Genomic DNA, 16,795 nt, shown 5'->3' on the forward strand with positions numbered 1-16,795 from the left:
TTATACAAAAATGTTGAATGTTTTATCTAAACATTAAATGTTATAAATAAATTACATAAATAAATGTCCTGATTCTAAATATTTAGCTATGTTTCTAAACATTTAGTTTTCATCCTAAATACTTAGCTAAGGTTTCTGAATATTTAGCTAAGACTAAATATTTCTCTAAGATTTCTAAATCTTAAGCAAAGATTTCTAAATATTTATTCAAGATTTTTAATTCTCAAGCAAAGACTTCTAAATCTTGAGGTATGATTTCTAAATATTTAGCCAATATGCAAATTCACACTCCCGACTAAAATAAAAAAATATAAAATAAAAAATATGAAATACAAAATAAAAGTTTGATCCAGTCAAGGGAGTTTTTGGGAATGTCTAACACAGTAGGCTTAATCAGCTGTTAGAAAAGTACGGAGTCCCTGAGGGGACATGGAGAAAAAAAATAAATAAAAAAAGATAAAGATTTTCTTGGGACCTCACAAAACTTTCTTGAGATCTGGCAAAACTTTTGCGAGATCTCACAAATGTTGTCAAAAGGGTCATAGGTCAGTGTTTTACTTCCGTGTCAGTACACCCCAAAAAATGGAACAGGAGTGGGATGGGAGGTTGCTGATGAGTTGAACCATAACCGCAGGGTTCGAGTAAGAACTGCAATGCGATAGCCTCCTTGCTTTAAGTTTTCTTTTCAAATTGTCTTCTCACAAAAGATCTCAAGAAAATCTTTTTTTTTTCCTCCATGTCCCCTCAGGGGCTCTGTAAAAAAGAAACGTATCATGTGCTGTGATGGGGCTGTTGAAGATCCTGTTGCCGAAATCAAAGCAGTAGAGCTTAAAATTCTCAAAAACCCACTTGGATGGGTCGCTTCCTCCAACTTTCATTTCAGTGCTTTAGCTAAATACTTAGAAATGGTGTATGTATGCAGTCAAGATTTAGAAATCTTGATTTCATATTGAGAAATCTTAGCATATATTTATTTGCTTAAGGTTAAGAAATGTGTACTAAATATTTAAAGATGATGATCTTAAAAGATTTAGGATGAGAGCTTAATGTTTAGGTATCTAAATATTTAGAATCAGGATATGTATCTATAACATTCAACATTATGATATAACATTGAACATTTAGATAAACATTCAACATTTATATATCATATTTCATGGATATATTGTATAAATATTTCTTTAAATCTGCATAAAAAGTGATGTTTTGGGGCTAACTAAGGATAAGTGTTGTGTTTTTTTAGTGTGTGCAACTTTACAATCAGTGTCCCATACTACACCCTAGTACACGCCCCCAGTAGGAATAAGAAACTTAACACTTGAACTAAATATACAAGGCTCTCTGAATATAGATGCAGACACGGGAGCATGCAGTAACAAATATATACTGTGTGCACATCAAAATGAAAAATAAATCAGCTAAGGCATGATTGTTTTTTTGACTTGGTACTTTAAAGCTCTATCAGTGTTGATACAAAACCATGCTTCATATGAAGCAACATGTCTGCAAGGGTCCGTGTTTTTTCTTCCTCAGTAGCATGAGTGCAAAAGCTGCTAATGACTGATTTTCACTTTCAACTTCTCACCATCAGTCATAAAGTGTGAGACACAAACCCCCAGTAAAAGTCTTGGTCTTGACTTTTTGCCCTTGTGAAAGACCGAGGCCAGAAAACTCTTCCCATCGTCCGCCCTGAGGAAGCGCTAACTTCGGCAATAGTTGGAGAGGTTTTGGAAAATCAATGATTTATCTGCATGGATGCACGGTTTGCCACATTTCACGGACACGGTGAGTGAGGAGGAGAGGATATTTCCTCCCTGCTCCAGTGAGAATTCCATTTTGCGAGTCAACAGAGGTGGGAGACGCACACTGACCTGCCAAATGAGGAGGGCAGGTGACAATCACAGCTCTGCACAGGAATGTGTTGGTAGCGGTCATGACCCGGGCCCACTCAGCATCCTGTTTAAACACATAAACAGAAACACAACTACATATTATAACCAGGCTGCACTAGCTCATTCACTGTCTAAATTACAGCTATTTCTGTGATGGAGCTGCTGAAGATGTGACGTTCTCACTAACGTAGGACACATTCTACAAATTGAACAAAGTGTGCGCACTGTGTATCAATTCATTTGGAGTATAGGCGTATATATTCAGGCATGCTACTGGGCTCATTAAGCTGACACTGAACAGTTTCTATTTATTCATTCACCAAGCATGGCTTTATAATTAATCACTGTAAATTAAATCATTGCTTCCATTGTTGGTAGGAACACTGACATTCCACTTAGAGGAGATATTCTGGTAACTTGAAGCAGCCTGTTTTATTGTATACAGTATCACTGAGTTTTGAATCAGCGCAGACAAACCGCCCCCGCAGATGCAGAGCAGCGTTCTAACACGCTGGCTCCTTTGCTCTCACATTCATATCCACTTGAACACAAGCCTCTGGTGATTATTTAAAAACTCACCCACCACAGAGCGTCACAGTGGAACACTGGGAGGTCTTATCTTCGTGGACTCCCTGACTTCTAGATATTTTGGAAGCCTAGAAATTCAATAATTCAATTTCTTCAGAAAAAAGTGAGGATTGTTTAAATTATATCTTATCTGAGAATTAAGCTCCCGGTGGAGAAGAGTTCACATCTATAAGCACCACTGTACAAAGCCTCAACTCTTTACAGAACAGACTGGAAGCTGGAAATTAAAGGAACACTGGCTCCAATGATTTAGACAACCTTCACTGAAAGTGTAAAGGAGGCAATTAATTTTTTCTTACTTTGCATTAAAAAGATATCTTCCCCTTGGGTAATTTTTAGAGGACTATGACCTCAGTTCAGGAATGTCTCACATTTGAGGCCAACTAGAGCCAGTGATGCATTTCTGTATGAAGTCTGCTTGTTTAGTTTGAGGGATTCTCCCCGTGGCTGCTCTGGTCTGGTCAGCTCAAGTGATCTGGAAACTGTTAGTGGCTCATAGCTATGAGTGTGTTTGTGTGTGTCAGTGTGAATATCTTTGTCTGTCAATATGTGTTAGCACTGTGACAGACACGGAAAATGTCAAGGTTGAGCCATCCCCCGGCCGTGACTTCTTTTACTTTCTTCTACTTCCATTTTGTGGATAACAAACTTGGTTGAAAAGAACTTTGCAAACAACATTTTTAACCTGCCAGTTATTTCCTTGACTTCTCTGTTATTTCAGAAACACCGAATTAAACGAACTGGTTTCACCAAAGCCTCTAAACCCAAGAAAACTTTTGAATCAGAGGCATATGTAAGATTAAACATACCTATGCATTTGCATTAAAGATCTGAGCACACAACAAATAATTTCATGTTTGCTGACTTCTAATTACATTTACAGTTTATGATATATTAATGTTGAAAAATACTTTCAGCACCTGCAGCTAGGGATGGGTACCAAATCAGGTACTTCTATAGGTACCAACCAAGCAGCAACCTCCGGTCTAAGAAGATGAGACAATGTGGAAGTGCTAAAGTCTGCTGTTTCTTGAGTGTTCGCTTGAGGCTGGCTCAGGAAGTACAGGAAGTCACAAACACACCAAGCCAAAAAAAGCTGTTTTCACAGCAGAAATTAACCTATTTACAGCCTGGTTTAAAAAACTGTCTGAGTTGCTAATTTTACTACTGGCAGGGGGTGAATTTTTTTCGTACTCGGCCATTCAGAGGATAAGATCCCAAGCTCCCCCAATAAGAGGCACAGCTGAGGGTCATGTGACCGACAGGCACCCTATGGCTGTACGAAAAGCCCTTGCCACTACTAATATGGCCGTTATAGCCGATGTGCTTCATTTTCCGTTTCAGAAACAGACGGGTGACGTCTGCGAGACTACGTCCATGTTTTATACAGTCTATTGTACCAACTGATTTCTGTCTGTAGCACCAAGCATCGATTCATGTAAAACCAAACGGTACCATGTTTAGGTACCTAAACATCCTTGTGAGTGTGAGAATGAAAGAATAGCCAGTTTTCCATGCTGGACATAGACACAGCATTGTAAAGTCATATATTGATTCATAAATATGTTAAATTGAGAAACTTTGAGATTTCAGTATTAAACTAATATTTTTTACCACATAAACTCACAAAAGTATCGAAATTTGTTCCGTTGAGAACTGATACTGATTGCCAGGTACCGGGCATTGATATTGTATTGTTTCAAATGTGAAAGGTACCCATCCCTACCTGAAGCCCCCCAACAATCAAATTCAAAAGAAGGACTGATTCACGCCAAACAGGACGTTTAGTAGTTTTAAACCCCAATGGGGTGAGACAAGACAGAGGGGCAACCTCTGGTCTAAGAATATGAGACGATGCGGAAGTGCTAAAATCTGCTGTTTCTCAAGTGTCCACTTGAGGCTGGCTCCAGAGGTACTGGAAGTCTCGTACACACCAAGCCAAAAAAGTTGTTTTAACAGCAGAAATTAACCTATTTACAGCCTGGTTCAAAAAACATCTCCTGTCTAAATTACTAGTTTTGCTATCAGCACACACCAAACGGAGTTGAATTATTTTTCCAACTCTGCAGTTTAGAGGATACTCAGATCCAAGTCCGTTTCAGAAACAGATGGGTGACATCGGGGAGACTGTATCCTCTAATCATACAGTCTATGGACTAGACCCTGACATGGAGACCCCTCTCTTTACCAGCTACAGACTCATGTCATACGCAAACTGTCTATGGAATAATCAAAAGTAGATTTATTTGATTGAAAAAAATTCTTAAACTCCTTTCTGATTCTTATCTGCATTCTCAAAGTACAAACGTTGAACGCAATAGTTTGGCTAACAGTGTCCGCACAATGTGTGAGATGGGCTACAACTCTTTACCACGTGTCAATTTGATGTGATGCGTGGGATTAGCACATCACTTATTTTGCATCATTAATTACTGTTGTCAATTGGTTTTTACCAATAAGAATGAAGATTTCAGCACCGACAAACATCTCGTGAAAAATTTTAACTGATGAATAGGTCAAAATGTTTAAATACTTTTAATCACGCAACTGAACATTTCCATTGAAGGTTTCAATGATATAAACCAAAACTAAACTATTTGCTTCAGTGTCAACACTCAGATGTAAAAATGTGCCAGTATTCTTTTTATTGGACAATTTTGATATGCTGTGTGTAATTTGCAGATCTGGAATGGTGCTTGTTTAATGCATTAATAAACACAGTTGGCTTTTTGACCAATTGGAATCGAATTAAACACGGTCAGGTGAGACAGCCAGGAAATATGGTTCATTAAAACCCAGTATCATCAATTTACAGGCAGAATCAGCCCAGGTCCAATCACTGTTCCTCGATGAATGGTACAAATTTTAAATAAACATTCAGATGACTTTGCATGCTTGAATGAAATCTTATCAAAAAAAATGGCTGTCCACTAATTTACATCTTCTATTTTGTATTTTGTCATTATAGTCTACAACCCACTTTCAATAGTTTATCATCCTGTGACAAATATTTATGATTTCATTCACTCTTTAATAGTTTGAAATATTCATTCACTGCTTCAGTGACTTATCATTGAGAAACAGTGGGAACAATGAGTACATAGAGTAAAAACTTGACACCTCCGTGTCTGTCGAGGCTTCCTGGTATCTTAGCTGTGGAAAGTCAGGCAGAACAGACAGAGCCTTCACAGGAGAAGTCCTGTTTCCCATGGAGGAAGCTGTTATCTCTGTGTCTCGCCTCATCAGTCCCTGAGTGAGCCGTTACTGTACTCTACCTGCCATATGGCCTTCACGGCTGAACCCAGCTGGACGTTCTTCCACCCAAGAAGTTTCGCCAGACGCTCCGAAAGCTGTTGGGTGCCTCCCTGTGGAGAGACAAATATCACACTTTAAATAGGGATCAAAGCTCAGTGAAGCCCTCCTTTCTTTCAGTTAGCAGAGTTCAAAAGTAGAGGATCACGCCACACTGATCTGAAAAAAAGAATCTCTCTGTATTTTTTTTTTTTTCGTGATAGGCTGTTGATTGTCTGCAAATAACCAATTGTTATCACCTGTGACTTTTTCACATAAAATATAATTATTCACCGTGTAGATTTTGTTTGGTGAAAAACAAACAAAATAAATGAAAAGGGAACAGATTTATAAAATTAAGCCTAAGTTTGAAGGATTAAGCAACAAAAGTAAGAAACAAAAGAAACACTTTTGGGGAAAATAAACATAGTGAAATCAGTTTTAAGAAGAACAAAACCAGATAAATGCAGCTATTTGTAACCCTCACTCTTTCATCATAAAGCACGACAGCAGAGCCACTGCAGGTAGACTTTGCTGCTGACTTTGTTACGTTTGACATTCTCATGCCGACAGCACTACACTCTGATCCCTTTATGGCAGCAGCTGTCTAATTTAAAACAATAAAACTAAAAAAAAGAAGGGGAAACATGCTGGGAATGAGTTTTCAAACAAGAAATATTTGAAGCAGCTTCTGTTTTCTTGGTTAATAGCCTGTTTGTAATCTACCATTGTGAATATGTTGAGACAGTAAGCAAACAGAAAAGAAAAAATAGAAAAGCACTCAGAGAGCACAGTCCTCCACCAAGCATATTGTGATAGTTATGCAGCTCTTTAGTCCTACTTTAATGTTATACCCCCTTTCAGCAGACTGTCTGCTACACTTTGGTGTTAGTTGCAGGTTTGTACCATAATTTGTTACCTGACAGTGTTGAAAATTATGAGGACCCAGTACATTTTTCATATTCCAGATCTTAGTACCCAGAATATTGCCAGGATCTGGATCATACTTTTACATCTGTCAGAAATTATGGTGACCTTGTCTTTTATTGTTTTACAAAGCAACCCTATCATTTATCATGGAGTTATATACACATAATCCTTAAAAAAAAAAAAAAATCGCAGATCCAGATGGTGGTCTGCATCACCTCCAAAATTTAATCACATCTTCCTTTTGTCATTTTGAACATTTCCTGAAAATTCCATCGAGATCTTTTTGTTGCTTTTTGAGTTATATTGTTCACAGAAATCTCTCCCAAAAACATAACCTCCTTGGCGGGGGTAATAAATAAAACAGAACATGGCGTGGAGTGCAGCAATGATCATGGGCTGAGAGAGCACATACAAGGAGACAAAAACAAAAAAATACAACCTCCATCTTTTTTTGGAAGAGTTTTGCACAATGGGTTGAAAGACGCTTTGTTTTGGAAAAATAAAGAACCAATCCATTGTGGCCTCCACTTGCAGGAAAACTGCAATCAATTCCACATTATTCTTTATCCAGGGTAGTATGTGAGTTGTGTACCTTTATCTTGAGCTCCTGAGCAGAACCTGGTGTACTCTCCAGGAGTGGGAGCAGTCCTCCACCTGCTGTAGCGTACACAAGAAAGAACAGAAAGGACATCTGGGCTGGCTCACAGCCAAAGACAGACCTGCAGCACGTCCCCAGCTCCTCTTTCAGCCCTGCCACAAAGGGATGAAAAAAACATACGTCGGCTTTAATGGTCTGCACTTCCCTGCATCGACAGTCATCTGAAAAGCTGTACATTTCTCCACAGCACTGTCAACAAAGGAAGGTGAGAGGCGGATTATTATCATTATCCTGTATGTTCAGCGTCTAAACTTTATAAGCAGGGTATCCGGCCTTTCATCTGTAGCTAAAACTTGGAGAAGAAAAGACTGTTATTGTGAAGCCTGTTCAAAAAGACGCGGTTGAAAGCTGCTCTTACCTTTAGTCCAAGCATGTTGCTCGATGTATGAGTGCAGCGTCATACTGTCCAGTTCAGCAGCATTCAGTGTCAGAAAAGGATCCTGGACGCATACTGTGGCACACAATCTGTCCATCTGAGTGCAAAATACAATCACAGCAGTACACCCACACATGACTTAGCACTGTGAACCAAAATTATCTCATTGATATGGAAAAAAAAATACATAAAACTAAATAAAACAATAGTTGCAGGTTGCCAAATATAATTCTGCTTGGGCAATTTTCCTTCATTTTTGACTTCCCACTGCTTTTCTAACAGTTTACCCTGGGCAGAAAATTATGCTCATTCTGAGATAAATGCACTCCCGGTCCATGGAAACAGTGCACTGCATCATAAACTCAATTCAATTTAACTGAAATGCATTCATATAAATACATAATCTCATATCATTGGGGCAATTTTTGATTCACAGCACTGAGCAGAAAAGCTATTTATTGTTCTTTTTGTCACCAGACTATAAAGGAGGGAGGCTAAAATCTGGATAGCTGTGTGCTGGTCTGTGTACCCAAAACCCCCTCTTTTTAACCATTTGTGCTGATGCTGTGTTCACACCAGGCACATAAAATGGATGCAGAGGCATGGTGATACAGGAATAGAGTAAGTTAAAGAAGTGTGATGCATTTGTTTAATAACAATCAATAATTATTCACCCCACGTCAGTATCTGTCAAGTTAGAATATTATTTTTGAACTTCCTGTTTCATTTTGCTAACCTGTGTCTCTGAGTATTTGAGAAACCGCATATATTTTTATACATTATGGCCTGTCATATACACAAAACCGCAGCTTTACGTCACTCATTTTGATTGGCTGGCATGGGTTTTACACCTCGAGCCGCACTTATCAGCGAATTTGCCCCCTGCCTGTGTATGAAAGTATTTTTGATAACAAACGGGGGAGGGGTTATTCATTTTTGAAAATACCCGGCTATGTGTGGACATGGCCTTATACTCTGGTGTTGCCTCACTTCTCTGCCAGATTATCACCATAGACTGTAAAAAAAAAAATGGATGTCATCTTGCTCCCCACAAAAACTGCTCCCTCTGGTGGCTTACTGCATTAAAGGTTAAAAAAAAATCCATCTCTCCATTCATTCCAGATGGGCTGTGGTAGAACTTTAAAAAATGAATACACCTGGTAAAAATGTTTCTGGCATCCGATTGTTGTAGTGATTTAAAGATATAATTTGTCTGCCTTGTATAAGGTCCTCTGTTTTCTGAAAAGTTTTGTTTTCTTTAGTTATAAGAGGTTAAAAATGAGGTAATATGTCATGTTTAATGGTGAGTGACAGCTGCTGTTCTTGTGTATTTTTTCGGGGATTGTAAAATATGAATAAAAAAAAAAAAAGTTATTTTTGTCACCCGACTCCACTCAGATTCTCAGAAAATCCCACACGGTCCCTACTGCGCAGACTCTGGCTGCACACCTGTAACCAATGGCGGCGCCTTTTGGCTTCAAAACAAAACAATGGTAAATGGCGGAGCCACGCTGTCCACTCTATATACAGTCTATGATTATACCATAATATACTTGTTGATACATTCAACCTTCTTCAGAGTTCAGACCACCTCTGTGCTTGATTCCTCTACCTCTGCCTGATACCACAGTGGTCAATGAACCAATAATTGAGATCACCCAGTGAGCTATGGGGTTAAGTATGGTGCAACAGATTTTATTCATCTTGAAATGGAGGAAACATTTGATACACTGCAAAAAACTAAAATCTTATCAAGTTTTTTTTTGTCTTATTTATGTAAAAAAAATTACTTTACTTGATATGAGCCACATTTAACTTATCAGTCAAAAATCTGCAAAAGAAAAAATTGCTTGGAACTAGAAGACTGTCTTAAAACAAGTAACTTTTCGCTTGTTCCAATGGAAGATTTTTTTTTTTTTTTTTTTTTTTACTTGTTACAAGCAATTCAGACCTCATTTTCTGTCTGTAAATAACTTGAAATAAGACATTTTTCTGGACTGGTCGGGTGTATGTGGCTCATATTTAGTCTAAAAAGACATTTTCTACTGGAAATAAGACAAAAACACTTGATAAGATTTTAGTTTTTTGCAGTAATAGTGTCCGTGTGTGGCTCTCCATAATTGTAAAACAACCCAAAAAAGGGATGAAAAAGCACCAATACTGTGTTAAGTTTAAACAAACACATTTTATTGTCACCTAACTCCAATTGTCAGTTTTACTAGCAAGTTTCCTGATTAGCATAAAGAGTCTCATGTCTCTCCCGGTACTTGCATATGTTAAAATAGTTAAAGTTACTTGAGGGAATAAAGGGAGTATGCACAGAAAATGTTTGTTTCAGGGTGGATGTGAACCTAACAGGACACTTTGACTGCTGGCTTAAATGATTGCTTTTACTGGAAGTAAATAAATGTGGATGGCAGTACTGATAACTTAGAAACTGACACCACAGCATGAAGAAAGCGGAAAACTGAATACGAGTAGGTGTTGCCACAAATTTGAAGTCTCTTTGTCTGGAAAGACTTTTGGTTCACTTTGTCATAAAACAAAAACAAAAAAAGAAAGAAAATAAAACATTTTAAGTGAGCAGATTATTCAGTGGAGTCCATGGTTATTCAGCAGTCAATTCTGAGAATTTTCAAGCCAGCTCTGAATAACTGCAGCCCTAGGTAGAAATAAATGTTGTGTTTCTTTGTCACCTCACCTTCCACAGAAACTGGAAAAGGTCAAACATCACCAGAGGGGACACAGCAGGAATACTGGTGCTGTAGGTTTGAACTCTGCCACCTGGTCCCCCCATGTGATGCACTTTTGTCCCAGCACTGAACTGTGAGTACGTCTCCAAGCCGAGCTCCTCAATGAGCTCCAGAACGTGTGTTTGAGTGCTGCAAAAGAGAGGACAGAAACCTTGTGTGCCTGTGTTTACAGCATTTAAGACCTCTCAAAGCAGAAGTAGAAGTTCAGACAAGCATTATCACAGAGTCATTCAATGTGTGACCTGAGTGGGTTGAGATTATAATGCTGCTTGGGTGTGTCCTTGAACAACCAGAACAGGCTTTGAAACATGTTGGATTGTTGACATGAAGGACCTCAGAGACACTTTCTCCAGCAAAGATTAATATGTCATCAAAATGCTCTTCAACAACACACTTCACAAGTTCTCTTCTGGCTGTTCTGTTGCAAACAGTTACAATGTGTAGCCCTCCAGCTAAAAAGCTCCTGCAAATAGTTATGTGATAGTTTTGTACTAGAGCAGTGAGGTATGTGCTCTGGAGTGGTCTGAATGCGGACTGAAATTTCTGATTAACAGCCTTGTTTGAATAAAAAAACAAAAAAACAAAACAAAACAGAATTTGCCCTTGGACATGTGAAAAATTCTGTGAAAATTAGCAGTTTAAGATTAACTGTGAGACAACAGTCAGTGTGTATTGTGTAACATGGTTTTTATTGTTTCATGCAATATCAAATTTATTTTCTAACTCTGTTTCCAGCAATCCTGTTGCATTACATTTTCTTCTCACACTCTACAGATAATGGAAGCTGTTGTTTCCTGACTGATTTGGCTTTGTCTTACTGTAATGTGTCTGGGTTGCAACATAATGTTGCTCAAAACTTATGTAATGGATTGTTCAACAAGCTGGGAGGTCCCAGCTTGCTGCACCAAGATAGGTTTTACTTCGCCCCACTCTTTCATACACTGGCTCTGACCCAGAGAAGCTGTTCTGTATCATGTTTGTATATGGTTTCCTCTTGGCTGTTGATATGACTTTATCCTGTATTTTTGGAAGAAGAGCATACTGCATCCACAATGTTTTTAACATTACTTTTAAGTCCATGCAGCGATTCCCAGTACAGAGTCATGTTTGCGAGAGTAGCTCCCTGAGGGCCCCAAAATCCATCCTGATTATTTATTTATTTTTTGACCAAGCCTAATTTGTACAAAGATTTCTGCAGATTTTCTGAACCATTTAATGATATTTTATGAAGACAATATAACCTCTACATCTGTTGCCCCTTCACTGATAAACACTGTTTTGTAATTGCTGAGGTTTTCACCCAGTCTGTCATGGAAGAGTGAGCCTCTCCTCATATTTACTTCCTTTTCAGTTTGTTTTCAACAGTTTTTGCTTTTCTTTTACTTTAATCAGTTTTCCTAACATTTTTATAGTGCTTGAAATCAAGTATGTTCATTACATTAAATCTACTGTAACAGCGTGACGTTATCTATGAGGCCCCATTTACGCGACATTTCATCCCAAAACGCAGGGAAAAAAAATGTGTTTACACAGAAACACAGAGGCACTGAAAATGCTGTAGTGAGCAGGCCAGGCCTGTAGTTGGCGCTATAACTCTCTTGTCCAGAAGTGGCTTTTAGGCTGTATTCAGACCAGAAAAGTCCTTTGATCCACTTGTTTGGTCCGGACCAAAAGTGGACTTTATTTTTTTCGTTTGGTGCGGTTCATATTCAGATTGTACTTTTTGCAAGTGGACTATATTCTGTAAACACATCCACGTGTGTGACGATCAGTGCTCTCATTGGACAGCACTGACAAAGGCGGCTCACAGAATACAGACTTGGAAAAGGAGGTAAATGTGTGTTTGTGCTCTTATTAGAGCAGCAAAATCATTTTCAGTTTCAAGAGCAGCTCCTTCAAAGCAGGCTTAACAACACCGTTTACAATTTTGGAACAGCGAAGACGAATGATCGCAGCAAGGAGACGCTATGCTCTGCGTGTCCTGACCCACAACAGCAACAGCGTGGCTAAACAGAAGACGGAGGATCAGGTATGAACCAAAGATGGTTAGGCTACGATGGCGTTATAGGCCCAAAAGGCGCATGTATCCTGTAGTTAGTTCGGATGGACCTTGGTTTGTATTCAGACCTGCACCGGAGAACCACGACCCGCACCTGAGTTTAATTGGAAGCGAACCGCGACCACCTCAAAAAGTGGCTCTCAGTCCGGTTATTTGGTCCGCACCAGGGTTCGTTTGTGTTTATTCACACCTGCATGAAAAGTCGGCACCAGCGTGGGAAATGAACCCTAAAGTGGACCAAACAGTCCAGGTCTGAATACACCCTTAGTAAATCCCCTTCAAAGTAGAGTTGAGTTCCGATCATCTGGTGTATTGGTGAATGCTAAGTGCAGAAGTGGAGCCACAGATGCTCAATTTGTTGAAAAACAGTCAGCAGATTTAGCAGATTGAGCTACACAGGCACAACACAGTACAACAGTAATCCGCAACAATCATAACAATGATACTGTTGTACTGGTCTAAGTGTGACATCAACGAACCTATTGAAAAAAAAAACGGGGTTACTGAAAAAAAAAAATCAACCCTGGAGGCTGTTTTCAAAAGTCTGCGTTTTAGGCCGGCTAAAGCGGTGTTTCTGTGGAAACAAGAAGCTGTAACACAAACATACTTTTGCATTTAATACTAAAACCATTGTTTTGTAAACGGCCCCTGATTTTTTTTCTTTTTTTTAAAAAAAAATTAATGTTCAAGTAGGGGCAGACAAATATAGGATACATTTCTTGCTGCTCCTTTCCTATCATGAATGAGTTTGAGGGTGTAATGGACACCTGTGCATTGATTTTGTTGTCAGCTTTCATGTAAGGAACAAATGAGTGAATAAAATTAAACAAAAATAAAAATCTCAATCCCTGGCTATTCTTCATACTCTAGCACACCCTGCCCCCATGATTTAATGAGTGCCCAGCTCTGCTCCGCCACCCTGGGTCTTGACAACAGACCTGTTTGTCCCCCCTGTTGGTGGGCATGTTTACATACCGTCAGCTCACTCCAAAGTTAATAATTTGGCTTTTTTTCAGAGAGTGTTCCACATTTAATCACCACTGAATAGGTTTTTCAATGTGACAATTCAAACAGCTCCTTTTTTAATGAGCTCGATGTTCCTGCCTTTGTACCTGTCGACTAGGAAATCTGTCTTACACAGGATATTTCAGTGGATTAGTCCATTTACTTCTGTTTTTCCCTTTTTTTTTCTCTTTTTTTTCCTTCTGAAACCTGAACTGATTTCACTCTAAAAAAAAAAAAAAAAAGAACTTCAATGTAGTGCATCTTGCCTTCCATGTGTCATTTTTGTAGTTTTGAGTCATCATTACCTTCCAACCCACTGCCCTCCTAAGTCCCAGCGATCAGTGCCATTGGCTGCTGGTATTTCAGTTGTGAGTGTGCGACCTCCCACTCGATCTGTGCGACACAACAGAGAAGACTTAGTCCAAGCAAACGCTCTTTTCACCAATCAACAACTGAAAGACTCGCCCCTTGGATTACTTACTGCTTGTGATTCTGATAGTTTGACATACCTTTCCCTTCCAGTACGAGTATCTTCATGTCTGCTTTCTTTTTCCTCAGCAAATGAGCTGCACTCAGTCCAGATAGCCCAGCTCCAACAACAATAACATCCCAAATTTCCGCAGTCATGGTGAAGCTCAAGTTTCTTTCTCTTCTTTTTTTTCGGCCAACTTAGCGTGCTCGGGGAAACTGTGAAGCAAGAAAGAGAAATCCAACTTGTGTTCCCTTTCCTCTTCTATCAATTAGGTCATCTAACAACGCTTGGGCAGCTTTCATAACAGTGCACTTTGGAACTGTGAACAACTGAGCTGTGACCTACTTGGCTGATAATCAGCTGTGTAAATTCCAGCAATATCAGCCAGCACAAGTCTTTTGATTCCTTAACAGTAGAGATGTCGTCAGATGTAAAGCCTATTTTAAGTATTCTCTGCTCTGTTTTTGGAGAAGGCAGAGAATTATTGCCAGATCATAAGGAATACATATGTAGTGTTCAAGGTTAGCCTGACACAGTGTGCAGATAGCAGAAGTATCTCGGCTTCTACAGGTATTAATAACTCAGACTGAATCAGAACTAAAAGCATTACAGGCTCATGAAGTCTTTTGTAATTACGTCTCAAAGAGCGGCCATTTAACACCTCATAATCAGCATCTGAGCATTTTGAGGACAGAAACTGAACCTTATTTTTCAGTATTTTACATAAAAGGCATTTTTAATTAAAAAAGCTCAAACTGGGACACACTTAGAAAAGCTGCATCGTCCATTGACATTTCTACAATAGGCACACAGAAAGCAGTAATTAATACTAAATCAGTAACAGAATTGAATCAAGCGCCCAGCATGGAACAAACCAGTGTGATTAAAATGAAAGAATAAATGGGGTCTGGGCAGAGAAAACAGAATGAAACAAAACCTAAAACATGAGATTAAGACAGAATGTGCTAGAAAAATATGGAACAAAGTGCTGGAGAAAGTATGGCAGACATTCTGAAAACTCTGATTTTGTTTTGTCTGTGTGTGAATAATCACTACAAATCACAAACTTGACCAATAAATATTTGTCTGCTAGACTAATTTGACAAAACATTGGCTTAACAAGGAGAGTAAATAGTATTTAGATAACACATTTATTCTCCTGCCCACTCAAAATGTTAATATATTGCATATACTCACCCATTCGCATTAAATCCAAACACTGATGGCTGAGGCTACTATGTGAAGCAGCCAACTGAAGGAATCCCATCCACACCCCCATGACACAGCCATAAAGAGCAGTTTGGGGTTAAGTGTCTTGCTCATTGATACGTCAGCAAGAACCTTCTAACTGTTGCAGGACTGGCTCTTCCACTCCCACAGAAAATTTAAAACAAACAAAAAAAAGATATAAACAAATCCAACTATGGGAACTAGGAAGTTCCTCTGAACAACAACTGGCAGCTAAATCTAAACACCCGTCTGACGGGATCTCTTGGTCCAACGTGTGAACCTGCTTCCCAGTTCAGTCACCCTTTAACACTTATATTGTGTTTGGGTCACATTTGATTTTAAGTCCAGGTAAGTAAAAAGTACAGTTCGCTTTTTGTACCATTCAAGAACCAATCGTATTAATGTACACAAACTCAGACAGAAGTCACCCTGAACCTGTCATCAAACTATTTCCAAAGAATAACAGTCAATCATTGCTTTAATAAGCTTTAACAAAAATTTAACGTTCATTAAGATTCCCTTATCTGTCTTTCCTACTGATCACCTGGCCACTTGATACTGAAAAATTTTGCAGGAAGGACCCAGATGCACAACTTTTTAAACAAAAGTTCTCAGCAAAGCTGGTCAAAAAAAGTCTTAAGTTAAACATAATCTGAAAAAAAACCCTCTCATGCTTGATTTGAACAAAACAGCCAGGACAAGACATGACAACATGACACAAAACAAAGGGAGACGTAGACTTATATACATGAGGTAATGGAACGCAGGTGGAAACAATCAGGAGCTGGGATCACAATCACAAGGGCGGGAAAACACCAAAGCAGGAAGTGAAGTGATCTGAAACAAGAGGAGAGAAGTCACTACAAAATAAAACCAGACATGACAAATATGAAAGACAAGGTTGAAGTAAAAAGTGCAAACTTAACTAAATCAAGACATGACAGATACTATGTTCTGCTTGGTCAAAATCCCACAACAGTGACTGTTATTGACTGATTTTCAATAACAAAAGCTACACCAAGGACAAACAAACAGATCAAATAGGGCATACTAAATCAACCTGGCCTCCAGCAAATTGTACCTTTGCATGTTAACACTAGAAATATCATTAGTTTCCATTGGTTTAGGGGAATGGCTGATGTTGGATCCTGTCCTGCAAACAGGGCAGCAGCAGCAGAGCTAGTGAAAACATTTCTTTAAATTTTGAGCTGTTATGCTTTCCCCAATTTAGACATCTGTATAAAGTAACAAGAAAAAAAATCTGTTCAGTTTAAAAATTTGAGAACTATCCCTTTAAATTTGAAAAAGATTTTCAAAAAATGTACCATCAATTTGGGATTAATCGCCAGTTAACTATGAACAATCATTCGATTAATCGCGATTAAATATTTTAATTGATTGACCGACTTAATATAAAGTAACAATGCTTGATTTCCATAATAAGCGTTTGCAAATTTTCAAGCCACTTCAGTTGTTGATTTCCAGAATCTGTCTATAAACTGCTCAAAATGTTCCATTCATGACCTGTTGGCTATGGACCT

The 16,795-nt window shown here is 38.7% G+C and overlaps 1 protein-coding gene across 1 annotated transcript in view; it reads right to left on the minus strand.

The window, feature by feature from the left end:
* LOC141805612 (putative flavin-containing monoamine oxidase A) overlaps positions 1-14,234 on the minus strand; it is a 75,608-nt gene extending 61,374 nt beyond the window's left edge. Inside the window, exons 1-7 of the mRNA XM_074690737.1 lie at positions 14,062-14,234; positions 13,858-13,945; positions 10,437-10,617; positions 7,718-7,832; positions 7,294-7,451; positions 5,756-5,845; positions 1,872-1,956 (exon numbers count right to left, since the gene is read on the minus strand). Coding sequence (XP_074546838.1) covers positions 1,872-1,956; positions 5,756-5,845; positions 7,294-7,451; positions 7,718-7,832; positions 10,437-10,617; positions 13,858-13,945; positions 14,062-14,179 — 835 coding nt within the window. The 5' untranslated portion in view covers positions 14,180-14,234. The remainder of the gene's footprint in view (positions 1-1,871; positions 1,957-5,755; positions 5,846-7,293; positions 7,452-7,717; positions 7,833-10,436; positions 10,618-13,857; positions 13,946-14,061) is intronic.
* Between the last annotated feature and the right edge of the window lie 2,561 nt (positions 14,235-16,795).

This window comes from Halichoeres trimaculatus, unplaced genomic scaffold, assembly GCF_033239565.1.
Source record: "Halichoeres trimaculatus isolate MK-OKI-2021-1 unplaced genomic scaffold, fHalTri1.1 fHalTri1_scaffold_16, whole genome shotgun sequence".
Classification (NCBI taxonomy): Eukaryota; Metazoa; Chordata; class Actinopteri; order Labriformes; family Labridae; genus Halichoeres; species Halichoeres trimaculatus.